At 42.6% G+C, this 20,583-nt stretch overlaps 1 protein-coding gene across 1 annotated transcript in view; it reads right to left on the bottom strand.

The window, feature by feature from the left end:
- NUP210L (nucleoporin 210 like) overlaps positions 1-20,583 on the bottom strand; it is a 73,447-nt gene that overhangs the window by 4,354 nt on the left and 48,510 nt on the right. Inside the window, exons 22-36 of the mRNA XM_026485054.4 lie at positions 20,377-20,504; positions 19,059-19,191; positions 18,278-18,340; positions 17,731-17,910; positions 17,292-17,372; positions 17,075-17,206; positions 14,565-14,723; positions 13,558-13,649; positions 11,926-12,100; positions 10,471-10,646; positions 9,437-9,654; positions 7,479-7,615; positions 4,526-4,652; positions 1,744-1,893; positions 120-370 (exon numbers count right to left, since the gene is read on the bottom strand). Coding sequence (XP_026340839.2) covers positions 120-370; positions 1,744-1,893; positions 4,526-4,652; positions 7,479-7,615; positions 9,437-9,654; positions 10,471-10,646; positions 11,926-12,100; positions 13,558-13,649; positions 14,565-14,723; positions 17,075-17,206; positions 17,292-17,372; positions 17,731-17,910; positions 18,278-18,340; positions 19,059-19,191; positions 20,377-20,504 — 2,202 coding nt within the window. The remainder of the gene's footprint in view (positions 1-119; positions 371-1,743; positions 1,894-4,525; positions 4,653-7,478; positions 7,616-9,436; positions 9,655-10,470; positions 10,647-11,925; positions 12,101-13,557; positions 13,650-14,564; positions 14,724-17,074; positions 17,207-17,291; positions 17,373-17,730; positions 17,911-18,277; positions 18,341-19,058; positions 19,192-20,376; positions 20,505-20,583) is intronic.

Below are 20,583 nucleotides of genomic sequence, written 5' to 3'. Positions count from 1 at the left end.
CTTGTGGTGAATTTTATCAAAGTCATTCCCTAACTGTTCCTTTGCCCTTGGACTAGGAATGAAGACTACTTTTTCAAAACTTTGATCTCCGTTACGTTTTGGTTCAGTGCTTCACATACCTCTAGCTTCTCAAGAACTCTGTCCACCCCCAGCACTCTTATCTCCCCGATGTCTTGTCTGTGGCTAAGAACCAATTCTGACTGGTTGATGTAAAAGGCTGGGACGAAAGGAATGAGGATTCTTTGCATTCCATTCTTGCTCCGTTCACTGACCAGTGTGGCCCACCCGTAGACTGAGGTGTCAGCCATGCTGAGGGCCTGGAGCAGCTCTTCTGACTGGGGTCGAACCTTGATTAGGCAGACATAAACCCCTGAAGAAAAGATGAAAAACCTGAGCGGGGAAGGTTGAGAGGCTCTACTGAGCCAACTGGCTTAAAACAGGAAAAATGGAAGCAAGTTCAGAAGAAAATGTGAACTCAACTTTGTTCACTATTAGCAGCCTATTGGCCAATGTGGGGGGAGGATACCAAAGAAAAACAGTCCCAGACAACCCACAGTTGAACTTGTTGCTTAAATCAACATAGGGGGAGTAGTAAGTAACACAGTGCAAACAGGGAAATTAAGGGGACATAGAATGAAGTAACCAAGAGTTGCCAAGATCAGGAAAGTTTTTGAAGGATGCTTTGAGCATGGCTTAGTCACTTCTCTGTCAAACCGTACCTTGATGGAGTACTGTTGTTCTAGTTACCCATGCTCAAACTCAGCTGTCTTTTCACAGACACCCTTTCCTTCATTCCTAAATCCAACCATCCTTCAAATCTTGCTAACTCACTCATCTTTGGAAATTTCTGACACCTGCCCCTCTGTTAGTATCTTCCTGTTACTCTGGGCTAGACCCTCATCAGTTCATGCTTGGATTACTGCAGTGGCCCCCTTACTGGCCTCCTTGCCTCCTACTCTTCCCTCTCCATTCTGTGTCCTGCCAAGCTCCAGGCCCTTGATTACCTGGGATGTCCTGGCCTCTGGCCTCTTCACATCTAGCTCACTCCTAGTCACCCTTCCACATGCCTTGCTGTGTAAAACCACACTCTAACCCCTAGGTTTGAGGTAAATGCTCCTCTTCTCTTTCTGAATCTGCAGCATCCCATGCATCTCTATTCCGTGACGGATCACCCTGCGCAGCACTGGTGAAAATGAAAAGCCCTGTCTTGCTCCCCTATGTACACCTAGTGCGTGTCCGGGCGCCAGGCATTCTGTTTAGTGCCCACCGGTTTGCTGAGTGAGCCTTCCTTCAGTGGCGGCTCATTACTCACGCCATACTGCCTGGCCTTGGAGCAGAAGGTCTTGGGCTGTGGCACTATCCTATTTATGCCTTACGTTTGACATGAATCCTCTCATTTTAGATCAGATGATTTACATGAAATTCCGATGTCATGCCTGTTTCTACTTTACGCTAGTTAATGCTACTCTGCTTGGGATAGCCTTCATCAATAAACAAACACAGCTACTTCCTGGAGATAAAAGATGAATGATCTGAGCCCAGAGATAACAGGGACTAGAAAGAAGAAAATAGATGACTATAATAGAAAAGCACAGGGTGTTACAGAGATTAAACAAAAATGTTAGTTGAGAAAGTTTCCATAGTTACATAGCAGAAGAAACTGGAAAGTGTAAATGCAATCCAATTGGGCTGCACTGTACAGAGATGGAAACAAGGGCCCCAGATCCAGCTGGGGGGACCCACCTTTCTCCATGCTGAAACCTGCAGAGACATGGAAAATTTTGCTTGCTGGGATGTCTAGCAAAGTATTACTGAACTGCACATGGCAAAGCACGAGGGTCTCAGGAAGAAGTATTGTTGTAATGGCCAAGGCCTGACTTGGGGTACAGGATCCTAATAAGCAGAAAAGAGATAATTGTTGTAAGAATTTGTAAAAGAGGAAACATATAAAGGCAGTAGTTTGATTTAAAAAAAAGAGGCGGGGCGCCTGGATGGCTCAGTCCGTGGAGCATCTGACTCTTGATTTCGGCTCAGGTTGTGACCCAAGGTTTTGAGACTGAGCCCCTTGTTGGGCTCCATGCTCAGCGGGGAATCTGCTTGAGATTCTCTCTCTCTCAAATAAATAAATCTTTTTTTTTTTTAAGGATTTTATTTATTTATTTGAGAGAGAGCACAAGAAGAGGGGTGGGACAAGCAGACTCCCCCCTGAGCGAGAAGCCTGACGCGGAGCTCGATCCCAAGACTCCAGGATCATGACCTGAGCCAAAGGCAAACGCTTAAATGACTGAGCCACCCAGACGCCCCTTAAATAAATGAATCTTAAAAAAACAAAAATGGGGGTGGTGAAGGGAGGCAGCTGGCTGGCTCAATCAGAGGAGCATGCAACTCTTGATCTCAGAGTTGTGAGTTTGAACCCCACACTGGGTGTAGAAATTACTTAAATAAATACTTTAAAAAACAGTAAAAAAAAAAAAGAGGGGGGGTGATTAGGCCAGCCCTGTTGGCTTCTGCTACAATCAAGATGAAAGAATAGTTTAAGACGCTTGCTTTTGCTAGATTGTGAATGACTATAGTGAGGTTTCCATTATCAATATCATAGATGGGGTCCTCTTTCAAAAGGTTTTGGAATTCTTCAGTAGGAATGAGACAGATTCCAGGGAAACTGGACAGCTATTATAGTTCAGAGGTAGCTTTTCAGTCTAGGAAATTTCATTTTCTATAACCGATTGCAGTGTGATTCAAATTAGAGATCTCTAGAATTTTATTACAAATGGTATTTTTTTTTTTTTAAAGATTTTATTTGACAGAGAGAGAGAAACAGCGAGAGAGGGAACACAAGCAGGGGGAGTGGGCGAGGAAGAAGCAGGCTCACAGCGGAGGAGCCTGACGTGGGGCTCGATCCCAGAACGCCGGGATCACGCCCCGAGCCCAAGGCAGACGCTTAACCGTTGTGCCACCCAGGCGCCCCTATTACAAATGGTATCTTAAACAGGAGCCACGCAGCCAGCAAGAGATGGATAGCTGTAATGGATGGCATTCTAGATTAAACAGGAGCTGGTGTCCTGTTAACAAGTTTTCCCCTGCACAGTTTCTTAATGGTCTCAGTTTGCTGAAGTTCTTTCTCAGCTGCCAGTAGTCCGGTGACCATTCTCATCTTTTGGAGACTATCAGCAATATCAAAGGAGTTGTTTCATGAGGTTTCATAAAATAAGTTGTGGTTTTAGAAAGATTCTGGGGGGAAAAATTGTAATCTGTAAATCACAAGGCAGACAACAATGAGTGAATGTGTTATAAATATTTAGTACTTTGTAAAAGAACCTGGAAAACTTTAAAAACCAAATATTTATATATACTTAGATTACACTTATGATAAAATTAAATATCTAATGTGAAAAAAAATAAGTGCTTAAAAATGGAAGGACAAAAAGGGCAAGTAGACTTAAATTTTATAGTCAGTAATTATATTTTGGACTTCTTGGTTTTGCACGTTCTCTTGGCAAAAAAAAAAAAAATAGAATTTGCGCTTTCTTAAAAAAAAAAAAAAGAATGAAAGAATTTACGTGGACTTTGGAGTGGGACAGATCTACCAATTCTGCCACTAACTAGTTGTTAGCTTATACATGTTACTTGCTCTTACATTCGGTACTTCTCATTTTTAAAATGATGATAATTACTACATAAGATTGTTAAATGAGGGGCGCCTGGGTGGCTCAGTTGGTTAAGCGTCCTACTTTTGATCTCAGCTCAGGTCTTGATCTCAGGGTTGTGAGTTCAAAGCCCCATGTTGGGTACTGGGCGTGGAGCCTACTTTAAAAAGAAAAAAAGATTGTTAAATGAGATAAAATATATAAAAACTGCTAACGTGCACCTAGAATCTATTAGGAATTTCTTGTATTTTAGTTTTCTCCCCCCCAACATCTTTTAAAAAATTTTACACACTTTTTTTATTTTTTTAAGTAATCTCTATGACCAATGTGGGGCTTGGACTCATTACCTTGAGATCAAGAGTCTCATGCTCCTCTGAGCCAGCCAGGCACCACCCCCAACCTTTTACTGACGGTAAATTATAGCCCAGTACAGAACAAAAAAACATACAAAGTAAATTCACTGAGTAAATAATAGGATGTCTCCCAGTCCAACAATTCTTAAATCTAGGGAAGCTGGAAAAGAACTGGGTCTTAGGCCTTATCCCAAACTTATTACTATCTGGATGGAGACTAAGACCATATTTTTAAAAAGATTTCCTTGGATAACCTTGAAAATCAGCCATATTTGGAAATCCCTGGCTTAGGCCACCTCTCAGGCAAGGTTATAACTAGAAAAACAACAGTGACTAGGTGTAGCCTATATCAAAACCTGATATCCAGTCATTTGTAAGGTCATAGCTGTCAATGATTTATTTGTTAAAGGTGGAGTCAATTTTGAAATAAAAGGAAATATGGATCACTAGTCTAAGGGGTAAATGAGTTGAAGGAACACGGGAATGATGGGAACAATTACCCAGATGTACAAAGAGACTCCCGACCTTTAAGATTAGCACCGTTCCTGCCGGTGGTGATGAAGAGCTTGAACGCAGGTGACTTGGGGGTATTGGTGAGGTAGGTCTTGAGGTCATAACTGAGCGTTAATCTTGATGATGCATTGACCACCACCTGTCAGCAAATCAAAGGAAAATCTGTACCTAAGTTCTTAGAAAATATTGTTCTCTCCCTCTCTACCCTTCATAACTTATTCAACCAAAAGCATCCTTTTCACACAAGTGCAAACTGCTCTTCTACTTCATCACATATTTAAGAACCACAAAATGTGGCAAACCTCAAAACTTCAAAATCTCTACCTTTGAGAAGAAAATAACATTTTTTTCCTAAAAGGAGGTCTTTGTCCATTACTCTGTTTGACATTTTCCCTTTGGATGACTCCCTATTAAAATGCCTTTGAAGACAACTGCAACTTTCTTTAGTTGCTTATAATCTCAGCCTTTCCTGAAACTTCAAAGTACTTTGTTTCTCTCAATGTATTTGTAATGTTCTGTCTTATACTGTAGGTATTTTTATTTTTGTTAAAAATCACTTCCTGGTTTTGGCTCAGGTCATATCATCAGGGTCGTGATCTTGGGGTTGTGAGACTGAGTCCCAAGACCGCCTCCACACTTGGTGGGGAGTCTGCTTGAGATTCTCTCCCTCTCTGGATCCCCCGCCCCAACTCCTGCATGCTCTCTCTCTCTCTCTCTCAAATAAATTAATCTTAAAATGTAAAAATAAAAAGCCTTCTATTTTATCTGCCAAATTCCTAATCCTCAAGACTCAGTTTATTTTTCTTTTTTTGTGTGACTCAGATCTCAAGAGTCAGTTTAAATGTCATTTCTAGAAAATTTAGCCTTAATGTCTAAGCAGAATTAAGTGACTTACTTTCTTCTGTATTCTTTTTTTTTTGTTTTGAAGACTTACCCACCTATTTGAGGAGAGGATGCAGGAGTGGGGGGAGGGGCAGAGGGAGAGAGAGAGGGAGAGAAGCAGACTCTGCGCTGAGTACAGAGCCTGACTCCAGGCTCAATCCACGACCCTGAGATTATGACCCAAGCCGAAAATCAAGAGTCAGGCACTTAACTGACTGAGCCATTTGGGTGTGCCCCCTTCTGTATTCTTCTTTTTTCCCCCTCTTTTTTAGATTTTATTTATTTATTTGAGAGAGAGAGAGCATGAGCAGGGAGGAGGGCAGGAGGGCAGAGAGAAGCAGACTCCCCAGTGGGCAGGGAGCCCGACACAGGGCTCGATCCCAGGACCCTGAAATCATGACCTGAACCGAGGGCAGACGCTTAACCAACTGAGCCAGCCAGGCATCCCTCCCCCCTAATTTTTTTTTAAGCTGTACATCAGAGTCGCACGGCCCCCCTCCCCGAATGAGCCAGCCAGCCATGTCTGGACTCTGGGAGCACTTCTGACATGTCACTTATAAATCACTGGTCAGTTATGTTGTAGTTATTTAAACTGTCTACATGTAATTATTTCTATCACCACTAAACTGTGAACTCCTTACAAGAAGTCACCAGATACCATGTGGGCACATATTGGGCAATTTACTTATCTATAAAATTGGGATAATACTTTGCAGGGTTGTGAAAATTAAAAATAATAGTTACACTGGATGTAAAATCAAAATAAAAAAAAAACATGCAAAATGCCAAGCCCATAGTAGATGCTCAACAAAGGATAGTTGTTACATTTGAGTAATGAAAAGAGGAAAAAACAAGTCCTCTGGGCACAGAGGAGGGAGACCCGACATGTATTTAAGGGGAAAGAGAAAAGGCTTCATCAAGCCAATCCCTCACTTGTTCGACTATTTCACCTAGTAGAGGGTGTTGCTTCACCAATTCTACTTCGACATCACATTTCCCTTTCTCTCCTAAATCATTCCTAAATCATTTTTTCTCCCATCTCAAAAATGTTTGCTGACAAAATATAGCAAAAGAGTAAAGTAACAGTGTTGTTTCACTGACAAGAGATTAACAATCAACTCTGGCCCCTACAGTCTAGTACCAACCAGTAGCTACACTGAGATATAGATGTATTTTAAAAGCACACACCACCAGGTGCCCCTGGTGGTCTTGTTTTAAAGATTTATTGGGACGCCTGGGTGGCTCAGTTGGTTAAGCGTCTGCCTTTGGCTCGAGGTCATGATCCCTGGGATCAAGTCCCGCATCAGGCTCCTTGCTCAGTAGGAAATCTGCTTCTCCCTCTGACTGCTGCTCCCCCTGCTTGTGCTCTCTCTCCCTGTCAAATAAATAAATAAAAAACTTAAAAAAGAAATGAGAAATACTATAATCTTGTATTAAGAAAGATCACGTACAGCTGAACAGGATACATGTATACGAATATACTCCAATACATAATTAAAATATAAAAAAGATTTGTTTATTTGAGGGGGGAGAGACAGAGGGAGAGAGAGAATCTCAAGCAGACTCCCTACTGAGCACAGAGCCCGACGTGGGGCTCAATCTCACAACCCTGAGATCATGACCTGAGCCAAATCGCTGAACTGATTGAGCCAGCCAGGCGCTCCACCACAGTGATATTTTAAAGTAAAAATCACACTAGTCTTTCTTCTGAAACTTTTTTTTTTTTTTTTTGAGAGAGAGCAAGAGAGAGAGCACAAGAAGGGGGAAAGAGCAGAGGGAGAGGAAGAAGCAGGCTCCATGCTGAGCAGGGAGCCCAATGTGGGGCTTGATCCCAGGACCCCCGGATCATGACCCGAGCCAAAGGCAGACGCCTAACTGACAGAGCCACCGAGGCGCCCCTTATTTGTTTATTTATTTATTTTTCCTTCTGGTTAAGAATCCTATTCACTGTTTAGTTTTATGTTCCAAAGTTTTCTGGCTGGCTTTATATCTGACATGTCAGTGTATTTCTTTTCCTGGGATGTATATTCCATATGCATATCCCCAAATATGGAAATAGTCACCCTGGCCTTGTTAGGGTTACCTCTCGATATGTTTTCACCACTCCTGGGATGTCATGAAAGACTGTTGCGATTCCCGGACTCCTGGCCATTCCTACTCCAGTGCCAGTGTCTGTCTGTAGAATGTTGTCTGCAGAAATCATCCATATCCCAGGTTCACCTAAGAAAAGACAAGAGAAAAAACTTGGTTGCAACCTCTGATCTAAATGGTCACTCTACACTTATTCAGACTCTGTAACAGTAAACCATTCAAGCATACAGATATCTCTTCCTAGGAGGAACATCCAGATTTGAAGATAACTTTATTTTCTGAATGTCAGGCTCATATACCTTCATATACCATCATAGCCACAAAATAAACAAGAATTACTGACCTTCAGAATCACAGAAGGAGCTACTTAGTTGGAGAACATAACTGTTCTTAGGAAAAAGGAAAAACCCCTTTTACACACAGGGATAACTCTTAGCTACTGATGGATATCAGCAGAAGACTGCAAGAAGGTGACAACTGGCAGGAGAGAAGGTTTGTATACTTTGGCTTAAGTCTCAAGGTGGCAGAGGAATGCCACCTTGAGCTTAGGTTAAATTACTGAACCTGGCTTTTGGTCCTTTTGCTTCCTCATTCAAAGTGGTATAGATTTAGGATGTCCAAGTATTCTAGAATGGAAGATAGGACAGTCCTGACAAAATCTAGCAAAAGAGTAAAGTAACAGTGTTGTTTCACTGACAAGAGATTAACAATCATAAGACTGTAACTCTGTGAACCCTAAAGCAGGGCTAGCTCAATGGCCCTGGGTTACATGTTAGTGGTGGTTGCTTGCAAATCAGTCGTTACAGGATTGGGGGTTATGACCTGAGCTGAGTGGACTCCTTCTGAATCAAGCCCTAAATATATAGAACCTGGACCCACGTCACATCACTGCACCCAGACACATGGATCCACAGTTCCCAGAAGAGGTCACAGAGCCACACACTCCCCACCCCTCACCAGTCCTACTTGGATGGATGATTGGATGCATACACCCAGGCAGGGTACACTGCCTTAGAATATACTTTCTGTAAACCCAGAGAATTAATACTCATTTTTTTTTTAAAGATTTCCCTATCTATTCGACAGAGATAGAGACAGCCAGCGAGAGAGGGAACACAAGCATGGGGAATGGGAGAGGAAGAAGCAGGCTCATAGCAGAAGAGCCTGATGTGGGGCTCGATCCCAGATCGTCGGGATCACGCCCTGAGCCGAAGGCAGACGCCCAACCGCTGTGCCACCCAGGCGCCCCTAATACTCATTTCTTAACCAAACGCTGATGTTCTTGCACTCAATAGTACTTCCCAGGGCGGAAATGCTTTGCTGATCAAGAGTATAGTTTAGCCCAGTACAAGGCCAAACCTTATTATGGTTACTATATATTTAAGAGTTAGGCCTTCAAATGTCCCTTACAAAACAGTGTATTCACAACTGGTTCCTAGAACTAACGCCTTACTGCATTTTCCTTCATTTTAGTTCATCCTTTACTGTTCTTCAATTTATCAATTAACCTCCTTCAGAAGCTGGGAATGGGGGAGAAGGGAAGGTACCCACACCATCTACATAATGATACAGTGAACTATGCATTCAGGAGGTGCATGGTCAATATTCCCAGAGAGGCCCTCAAGATTTTTTTTTTTAAAGATTTTATTTTTGGCGGCACCTAGGTGGCTCAGTTGGTTAAGCATCCAATTCTTGATTTTGGCTCAGGTCATGATCTCAGGATCATGGGATCAAGCCCCACCCTCAGGCTTATTTTTTAAAATAATCTCTATACCCAACATGGGGCTTGAACCTAACACCCTGAAATGGAGAGTCACACACTCTACGGACTGAGCCAGCCACGTGAGCCTAGGCCCTCAGACTTGAAATAATTTCAAAAAAATCATCTAAGGGATGAGTTGCTTTCTCATCCAGTTAGCTGTGAAGTTCAGAAAGGGAAGGTATCCAGACCGTTGTGGCTGAGGAGGTGAGTCCTGAAGCAGATGACATCGCCAACAAAGGTGAGCTGGGTGTCTGGCTCAATGGCGTGCTCCACAGCAACAGGGACATAATCTGCCACACCTGGGTGCCTCCGGTCCCAGATTCCCAAAAGCGTCACTCCTGTGTTCACTGCCTGGGCCACATAAGTATAGTTCCTATTCCCTGGCCCAATAAGTAGCAGGTCATCTCTGAAAGGAGATAAGAAAGTAGCAGGTAATCTCCTGAAAGATCACTGTGAAGACACAGTTCTGGGGGCAGAGCTGGTCACAGCATTTTCTATTCAACAGCTCAAAGGTTCAGAAGGAATTCTATGGTGGAGGGCAAGCAACAGTGGCCACAGGTCAGGTCTATTACCTTTATATACAGAGTACCCAGTAAGCCTTTTTTTTTTTTTTTTTTTTTTTTTTAAGTAGGCTCCACGCCCAGCATGGCTTGAACTCCCAACACTGAGATCAAGACCTGAGCTGAGATCAAGAGTTGAATGCTTAACTGACTGAGCCACCCAGGTGCCCGAGAGGTTGGCTTTTTAAAATTTTCTGTTTTTAAAGATCTGAGAGAGAGACGGCGCACGCATATGAGAGAGAGAGAGAGAGCATGAGCAGGAGGAGAAGGAGAGGAAGAGAGAGAATCCAAGCAGACCCCACAATGAGTGTGGAGCCTGACGTGGGGCTCGATCCCAGGACCCCCAGATCATGACCCGAGCTGAAACCAAGAGTGAGATGCTTAACTGACTGAGCCACCCAGGTGCCCCAGTACAGCTTTTTGATAATAATACTCCTACCAGCTCCCTATGGAGGCTTTCTGTGAACTAGGGCTTGAAAGATTGAAGACACCCTGAAATTCTTCTTCACTGAACAACTAGCACCATTCTGGTGTTTCCCAACCTAATGAAAGAAAGAAAGATCAGATTCTGAGTAGAGAACATGAGAGGAATTTACTGGATAACCCGAGCCTATCTGCACAATGACTACCACAACATCGTCATCATTCCTTTGATTCCACACCTGTTCAGGGCCAGATGAAGCTGGGTGTTGTGTGTGTGGAATTTCTCTCCAATGCTGTTATAGAACTGAACAACGAAGGTGAGAGACATGCCCACCGGAAAGGCTGGCAGAGTCCTCCCAGGGGCTGCATACAGCTTGGGCTGGCTGCTCATCCGCAGGTATGTCACTGGCGCCACCTGTGGGAGAAGGAGAGGAGCTGCGATAGATTCTGAAGTTTACAGTCCACGATAAAAAAGCGGTGGTTCTTTCATGGGAAACAGCTCCTGATCAGAGGTAACTTAAATCAGAGTCCAGTAAGAAATAGGACAGTACAGGAAATGGCTCCTCAATTATTAAAGCTGAGAGATTGTGGAGAGAAGTTGGAGCTTTCTTTTTAAGATTTTATTTATTTACCTGAGAGAGCGAGAGAGCGCACACACGTGTGCACGGATGAGCAGGGGAGAGGCAGAGGGAGAGAGAGAAGCAGACTCCCTGCTGAGCAGGGATCCTGACGCAGGGCTCAATCCCAGGACCCTGAGATCATGACCTGAGCTGAAGGCAGATGCTTAACTGACTGAGCCACCCAGGTGCCCTGAAGTTGGAGCTTTCTGAGCAAAGGAATGCACTTCATCTGTTTTGTGCAAACCACTCAATATTTATTGCTACATAACTGATTGTTTATCAAGAATACTGTAGCTAGTATTTTCATACAGTACCAGAGAAGCTGTGAAGCAGTAGAAGTCCAGCTTTGAACCGCAGCTCCATCTTCTATAGCTTCACTTAACTGTGCTAGGTCTCAGACTTATTATCAATTTATAGATTTTTTTTAGAGTTTTTATTTTAAACATTTTATTTATTTTTTTGAGAGAGAGAGAGAAAGAGCCCCCCAACTGGGAGGGGGGAAGGGGCAGAGGGAGAGGGAGAAGCAGGCTTCCTGCTGAGCAGGGAGCCCAATGCGGGACTCAATCTCAGGACCCTGAGATCATGACCTGAGCTGAAGGCAGATGCTTAATCAACTGAGCCCCCCAGGCACCTCATAGAGAGAGAGAATCTCAAGCAGACTCCATGCTCAGTGTGGAGCCCGACACAGGGCTCGATCTCACAACCCTGAGATCAAGACCTGAGCTGAAACCAAGAGCTGGACGCTTAACTGAATGCGCCACCCAGGCACCCCATGTTAGACTGAATTTTTTAATTCTAATAACAAAGCCTAATTTTGATGGCAATAGTTCTACCCTCTCCCACACCCTTTTACCAACACTGCTCAGAAAGTATACCAATTTGAGGCTAATCCCTGTTATAACAAGGACTCTAAAGGCCACTTTTAATTTGATGGCTTATACCCATGTCAAGATTGTCCTCTTATCTTACAGTTCATTCTGACTTCCAAGGAAGTTCCTAGTTCTTAAACCAGGAAATCTGCCTCTTCAGGCCATGGTATTCCTTTTAATTTTTTGAGTAAGTCCCTGAACTCACCTGAACTCCAGTTATGGTTGTTTGGTTGACTCCAAAAGGTTCTATAGAAGTGACTTCCAACACAGCAGTACCTGCAATGGAACCAGCTTTCAGGAGCCCTTCACCATCATCCTCGATGACAGATGAATTAGGGAAACACTTGAGAACACGGGAACTCACAAAGGCGGCCCCTTCCCTAGGGAACAAATGGAACAAGTGGCATCTCTTGGGTCTGACCAGAAGGGAAGGAGATTGCCAGGATTACTGTTAGAGACTGTACTCTGAGGAAATTGCTTGCCATTCTCCATGTTGTGTGCTTATTTGTTCAAGTAAAAGTCTGCCTTTGGCTTATGCCTATCTCTTTAAAAATCACATCCCATCACATATTTATCATTAAAAATTCATTCAACTAGGGACACCTGGGTGGCTCAGTTGGTTAAGCATCTGCCTTTGATCCTGGGGTCCTGGGATCAAGTTCCGCAATGGGCTCCTTGCTCAGCAGGGAGCCTGCTTCTCCCTCTGCCCCTCCATTCTCACTCGTGCTCTCTCTCTCTGCTCGCTCTCTCTCTCAAATAAATAAATAAAATCTTAAAAAAATATAAAAAATAAAAAATTCAGCTAAAAGGATTGAAAACAGATATTCAAACAAACAGTTGTGCGTGAATATTCATAGCAGCAGCATTCACAACAGCCAAAAGGTGAAAACAACCCAAATGTCCAACAATAGATGAATGGATAAACTAAATATGTTATATCCATACTGTGGAGTATTATTTAGTCATTAAAAGAAATTAAATAGGGGCACCTGGGTGGCTCAGGTCATGATCGCAGGGTTCTGGGATAGAGCCTCAAGTCAGGCTCCCCATTCTCCCTCTGCCTGTCCCCCTACTTGTACTTGCTGTCTCTCTTAAATAAATAAGTAAAATCTTTAAAAAAAATAAATACAAGGAATGAAATATTGATACATGCTATAATGGGAATAAACCTTGAAAACATGCTAACTGAAAGAAGCCAACACAAAAGATCACATGTTATATGATTCCATGTAATAAATGAAATACACAGAAGACTTAAATTCACAGAGAGAGATGATCAGTGGCTGCCAGAGGTTGAGAGGAGGGGAGAACAGAGAGTGATTGTTGATGGGTACAGTCTCCTTTGGTGGTGATGAAGATGTTCTGGAATTAGAGGTGATGGTTGCACAATACTGTGATGCACTAAATACCACTAAATTGTCCACTTTAAAATGGTTAATTTCAGGGCGCCTTGGTGGCTCAGTCATTACGCGTCTGCCTTGGGCTCAGGGTGTGATCCCAGTGCCTTGGGCTCAGGGTGTGATCCCAGAGTCCTGGGATCGAGCCCTGCATCGGGCTCCCTGCTCTGCTGGGAGCCTCCTTCTTCCTCTCCCACTCCCCCTGCTTGTGTTCCCTCTCTCACTGGCTGTCTCTCTCTCTCTGTCAAATAAATAAATAAAATCTTTAAAAAAAATAAAAATAAAATAAAATAAAATGATTAATTTTATGTAACATGAATTTCACTTCAACTAAAAAAAATTTATTTGTGGGTTAGAAAAATCACCTCGAAGGGAAGAGTTCTTTCCATGTTCCTAAGGGTAAGGTTGGAAGCTGGCCTGCCCTTCCCCACTCTCCTCACCTGTTGGTGTGGAGTCTGAGCTGGGAATTCATGGGCATCAGAATTTGCTCAGGCTGGCACTCTGGAAAGAACAGTTGGAGTTTCTCAAAAACCTGAAGTGAGAAAATAATGTCTTCCTCATTTCTGGAAAAGACAAAATGATGACCTTTGCTCGCGTATCAACTACAAATCAACGTCCACCTCACTTCAGCTTATCCTGAGGGTCCACGACACTCTTTTCCAAATGAGCCAGACACTTAAAACATGCCTTGGTATTCTAGAATACAAATCTAGTGTTAGCCCTGCTTCTGACAAAGCTGCGCTGACCGACCACATCCTCTCCATCACTTAGATATTAGGTATAAAATAATTTTGAAATTTCTAATTTTAGCTCTGGTAACCTGAAAAGAGATTTGAGAACAAAAACCTATAATAATAAATTAACAAGGGACACTATTCAGGTTCTCTACTTCCTAGTAAAATGCTCTTTCCTCTATCCCTCACTGAATCAGAGAAACAAAACCAAAATAAAGGAGAAAAATAGAAAAAAAAATCAGTACTAAATTCAGAGGTAGAGAAACTTATTTGCCCCCCACAAATGATCATTTTTCTTTTGAACACTACAAACAACAGGGCTTTCAGCCTGAGAACATCTGTAGAAACCAACCATTCATGCTTTCACATCCTACTGGAAGTTAGGCTTAGATCTCCTAAGTGGATGGTATCATAGTATCTATGTTAGGCGGAGCAGCTCAGAAATGAATCCCTTTTTAGTGATTATGGTTTCATATTTTGTGTTTATTGTGTGGGGAGTTGAGGGGACTGCACATTCTTACAGCTTCTGATATCAATACTTAAATAGATGCAATTAGCAAGAATGACAAAGATCTAGAAACTATGAGCCTGTTCTAGGACTCCCTCTAGCAATTTCTCTACCTCTAGCCAGATCAAGCTCCTCATGGATGATAAGAGAATATAACTTTCTTCTCCTTGATATGTAAAAACAAGATTTAGGTTTGGGACCTTACCAGGATCTGAACTTCATCAGACAGTTCCAACAAATTCCCCTCAAGCTGCCCAGAGGAACTGTTCATACAGCGGACAGTGACTCTGATACTGGTCCGACCAGCTGCTTTGGTGTGGACAACCATGGCAAAGTTATTCTCTACCGGGAGCTGTAGGAAAACCTGGAAAACAGTCAGGAATGGATTAAGAAATATTCATTAATAATCACTGTGCCCCTCCCTCTGTGTTGTAACGATAAAGAAAATGTATGCTACATCTGTATAAAAGAACTAGAGAACCAGGTATTATTTTCATAGTTATTTCTTTTCATATTCCCAGCAACACAGTCACCCCGAAAGTACACTCTGTGTATAGCACTCAACTCATTCTGGCAAGCCTCTGTGAGAGTCTCATGTTATCCTGAAGTCAATCCATTGACAGAAGAATGAAAATGAAGGAAGGGGTTTCTAAAATGGCTTCAGATAGAACTTGAATTGGGAGAAGTGAGACCATCTACTCCTGGAGTTCAGAGTGGTAGCAAGGAAGGAAGAGGACAAGAAAGGAGAGCTATTTCAGGACTATGCTCACACTAGCGGACCATCTCCCTACTGTTTCCCCACCACTCTGGCCCAGACCGTATAAGGCCATCGGGAAGGCAGGGCAAGCATTAAGACAGATGTTGGAGTAGACACCTGCCTACCTTTGGAGCACTCATTTCATGTGCTCTTTCTCCTGTCTTTTTGCTGTTCAGAGCGAGCCCTCAAGACCCTTCTTCCAGCTCTCTTGACTCACAGAGTCCCAAGTTCCAAAATCACCTTTCCCTCCTCCCCCACAGAAAAATTCCCATTTCCTTTATGCAGATCTCAATCAGTTGTCTGGAAAGAAGCTTTATGCTAAAGAACAAGTGGGTTATAATATGTTTGATCCAAGTGAATCTCTGAATGTTGACGCCACAGTGCAGGAGACCTCCGTGTGGGGCCGGCTCTGCTCACCCTGCAGGGTCTGAGGCAGGAGGAGAAACTCTGTATGTGGCTTTCAATCACTTTTCCTAAAGACAAGAGTTGGGCTTTAGATAAAGTTGGAGGAAGGGAGAAATAGAACAGATGCTCTTTTCACACAATCTCTATTTGCTAGTCAAGAAAAGGAGCTGAATCCCTGTGCAGAACTCTGCCAAACAAAGTACAGTTCCATCTCTCCTCCATTCTGCGTATAAGCAGGCTCAGGGAAGCCCATAAAGATAGAAGACCCAAACACCAGAGTTTCTCTGGACTACAGATCTAGGATATTTTTAGAAGGATTACAAAGAGATTTTGTAACTTTTCTTCAGACTTCTCTTTTCTTTTTAGCTGGCTCTAGAAATACCTTATTAATTCTAGCTCCTGTAACCTCCCTGTTCCCCCCCAAGATCTACCTCTCACTCTTTGTTCTGGTGAGCACTGAGTCATGACCTACTGGGTAACTTGGCTGCAGGTTCCTTCTTCCTAAGGATCGAAGTGGCTGCCACTGTCCCCAGACCACCTTGGGTGGGTTCTCTCAAACTGACCATCCAGTGACAATATTGTAAACTAGGTAAAGTTAGCCTGAACATCCCCTTCCTTCCTTCCTTTCCCTCCTTTCCTTCCTCCCTCCCTTCGCATCCACTCCTTCCTCCCTCCCTCCCTCCCTCCCTATTATTTCTGTTCTTTTCCAGGTTTCTGAGTAAGGCTTCATGCTATGTGCATTAAGACATCAAAGCTATTTTCACTTACCACAGAGCACAGGCTCACCTCAGACACTGCAGTCTCAGTGCCAGGCTACCACAATAAAGCCAATGTGCAATAAAGCAAGTCAAATAAATTTTCTTCTTTTCCAGTGCACACAAAAGTTATGTTTACACTATACGGTTAGTCTATTAGGTGTGCAACAAACAGCATTATGTCTAAAATAATGTAGGTATCTTAATTAAAAATACTTTATACTAAAAAATGCTAACCATCGTCTGAGCTTTCAGTGAATCATACTCACTGATCAATCACAGGTCACCATAACAAATAAAACAATAATGGAAAAGTTTGAAATATTGTGAGAATTATCAAAATGTGACAGAGATACAGAGTGAGCAAACGCTGTCAGAAAAATGGCACCAAGAGACCTGTGGTTGCCACAACACTTCCATCTGTAAAAACATGTAGCATCTGTGAAGCACAGTGACGTAAAGCCTAGGACACGGAAGCGTGCCTGTCTACATACTTCGTATTCATAACGTGTTACTACTCATGTAACACAAATGCTCACAAATACAATATTAAGGAAACATTGTTTTTGAGAATTCCTTCCAGCAAAGTATATTAAAAATTACATAGCATTATCTGAATACTCAAATTGAATTCTTCATATGATTTGTAGGTTTCCAGAGTTCACAGAACAAGGGGAAAAGGAGATAAAGAGTAACACTGTATAGTTTAGAAAGTGAAGTCAGTCTCAAACTTGATGAGATAAGGTAAATTTACTATCGATGTCCCTGAGATGATATAACAAACAGACACATTCATACCTCTGAATGCCTGGGTACTAGATCCAATACATCCCTTTTGCTCATGGACCAATGGAATGTGAGCCCAGGGTTGGCATTGCTGAAGGAGAAAGGGGTCTGGGTACTGGTCACTCCCATGACATAAACTGGCATCTGAAAAGAAGCAGCAGAGCTGTGCTTTATGTCCTGCCCAGCTGGCATTACCAGAGAACACCGGGAACAGAGCCACCTTACCGACCTCAGTCGCTGTGATGAGTCGAGTAGCAGCTGCAAGGATCCTAACAGCCCGTAGCTGAACCACTTCAACGTGCACTTCATCCTGCTCAACAGGTAGAAGCAAGCTCAGGCTAAGAGGGATGTCTGTGCAGTGGGCAGAGGGTGCTTATGATAACGAGTTTGTTGTTGTTTGGGCATTCAACAAAAGAATACGCCATAGATGTGTGTTTGTTCCATACACAATTCCTTAAGGATAGGGACTATGTCTTACAATAATGCCAAATACTCTGTGGGGTTTTCACTAAAGATTACATATTTACATGCTTGGTTAAGAGAATGCCACGTAAGGGACTCAAAGGGTTTTTTCTGAGTTGCTGACACCCTCCTCATCACCACCCCACATGCCCCAATATGGTTCCCAGATAGAAAAGTGGAAGCAGAACAGAGCGAAGAACCAATACCTGGGAAAACACAATGACTTTGCCAGTATCTTCATTTACTGTCTGGATGGTGCCATGAACCACAGCTGTGCCGACTACCTTCCCTGTAACTTGCCCCCTCCTATTCACAACAGCCACAGTCTGGTTACTGATAGAGAAGTGAATGATAGATTGGGGCTGGGGGCCACCTTCAGACATTACCTGGAATTTAAACATACCAGTAAATGCCTGGAACATAGGGAGAAATCACATCTCTTTTCCCAACATTCTGTCCAAGCAATTTGACCTCTTACCCTCCCCCACTTCCCAATGGACATACCCCACATCAACTCAAATGCAGAAGAAACACAAGCACCACACATGATCTATGGGGTTCCGAGAGGTAGGTTATATCCTGTTCGTTAGGGGACAGGAAAGTGCTCATTCTTCTTCTTTATCAGATCCTGCTGTACTTGGCTAGGAGTAGACAAGAGGAGGCCAATAGGAAGAAGGGCATGCGTGTGTGTTGGGGTGGGGCAGAGCAGGGTGAAGAGAAAGGGTAAATAATATTTCCTGACTTTGAGGTCACCTGCATCATGTTAGCTGGAATCAGTGTCATCTTCTCTGGAACAAGTCTGAATGGAGGAAACACCTTGACGGAGAAGACCAAAGAGACAACAGGGATGGACCAGAATCAATTTCGTAATAAATGATCATGCGGCTTATTCTAAAGAAAAAATCCTATACACAGACATGCATTTTACTTTATTTATAAACACACATTTTATTTATAATAGCAAAAAATTATAAATGAGAATACTTAAAAAATTATATGCCCATTCATTGGAATAAAAGTGGTCATTAAAGTTACGTTTATAATTATCTTTCTTTTTTACTTTTTTCCAAACATATATAAAAGTAGAGAGAGCAGTATAATGAACTCTCAGGTACCTATTACCCAGCTTCAACAATTGCCAACTCATGGCCAACAATGATCTTTTAATGACATAAAAAATACTTTTGATATAGGATTAGGATGAAAAAAGCAGTATGATTCATCTATGTTAAAATAAGCATGGGGAAGAAGTGAAGGATTATTAATAAGGAACGGTTGCTTCTAAGGAGTGGAATTACAGCTGATTTTCATTGTGCATCTTTATTATTTCTTTTGCTTTCCAAATTTTCTACAAGAAGTATATTACTTTTATACAGAAAAAAACCCCCTAAAACAAATCACATATTGTTTCAAGAGTTAAACAACTATCATTTTACTTAGTCAAATAATTTTTAACTTGCACAAACTGAACAGAAAAAGATGAATGAAGCTAAATAAGATGAGGTATTAATTCTGGATGAGATAATTTCCTTACCTCAATCTGGCGAGGAGCCGATGTGACTTTCCTCCCCATCTTGTCCCTGGCAACAGCCACGAGTGTGGTTTGCCCAATCGAGACAGCTCGAAGGATGTAACTTTCAGAGTATTCATCCTGTTCCTCCATTAGCCTGCAAAGACGTATGTATTTTTAGGTAAGAAAGATTTGATTTTGGGACACCCAGGTGGCTCAGTCAGTTGAGCGTCCAACTCTTGGTTTTGGCTTGGGTCCTGGTCTTGGAGCCGTTGGATGGAGCCCCCTGCCGGCTCTGCAAGGAGTCTGCTAGTTCCTCTCCCTCCCCTTAAACCCCCTACCAAAATAAATAAATAAAATTATTAAAAAAAAAAAAAAGATTTGACTTTAAGAGTAGCCAGTTATGCTTCTTTCTACGATGCATAACATTTTCTGTTCATTTTAACTCTAATTAAAGGGAACTGCCAGAAAATAAATTTCCAGAGTCAAGACAAGGTTCATGGCAATGGCAGGAAGTTCCTGAAGGCTAAATATTTGTTTAAAGGCCCCAAAGAAATAAGGGCAACATAAACATAAGACTGGCAAAATTGCAAATACTAAAGCACCTTGGAATTTCTGTATTCCACATTTGCAGAGGGGAATACCAGCACCTCTGCTTCTAGATAGATTTTTTTTTTTTTAAGATTTTATTTATTTATTTGACAGAGATAGAGACAGCCAGCGAGAGAGGGAACACAGGCAGGGGGAGTGGGAGAGGGAGAAGCAGGCTCATAGCGGAACAGCCTGATGTGAGGCTCAATCCCAGAACGCTGGGATCACGCCCTGAGCAGAAGGCAGACGCTTAACTGCTGTGCCACCCAGGCGCCCCTAGATAGATTTTTGAAGGTCCTCCATCCTGAAGCACCCCAGAGGATACCAAGGAGAAGTTTCATAAAATGGAAAAAATCACAAACACGTGAGTTTATCCCTAAACAACACATCTGAGGACGTGGAAGGGGTACTTTGTAGAGAGCCGGATATGGGGAAGAGTACGGGCTGAAAGGCACTGTGACAGAAAAGGAAAGAAGAAAATGTGAAGTAACGTAGGGAGAGTGGACTCTTTTTTTTTTTTTTTTTTAATGATTTTTTATTATATTATGTTAGTCACCATACAGTACATCCCCGGTTTCCGATGTAAGGCTCGATGATTCATTAGTTGTGTATAACACCCAGTGCACCATGCAATACGTGCCCTCCTTACTACCCATCATCGGTCTATCCCATTCCCCCACCCCCCTCCCCTCGGGAGAGTGGACTCTTGATGTTCAGCTTGGGGAGAAGGAAGTGTTGAGGTGGCACTCACGTCAGGGTGACGATGGCAGAAGCCAACTGCAGTTTAAGCTCCATGTTTCTGAAGTATTTATTTCGGAATGGGCGTTTGGAAGAGCCAAGAACCCTTACGGTTACTAACACAGTTTTACCTATTTCAACCTAGTAGTTAAAAAAAAAGGTAATTTTAGTAGAAGTGTCTCATTCACCAAGGACAGTCTAACTCTTTGAGGGTGACAAA

The sequence above is a fragment of the Ursus arctos genome, unplaced genomic scaffold (assembly GCF_023065955.2).
Source record: "Ursus arctos isolate Adak ecotype North America unplaced genomic scaffold, UrsArc2.0 scaffold_2, whole genome shotgun sequence".
Lineage (NCBI taxonomy): Eukaryota > Metazoa > Chordata > Mammalia > Carnivora > Ursidae > Ursus > Ursus arctos.
This window is presented reverse-complemented; position numbering and strand designations above follow the sequence as displayed.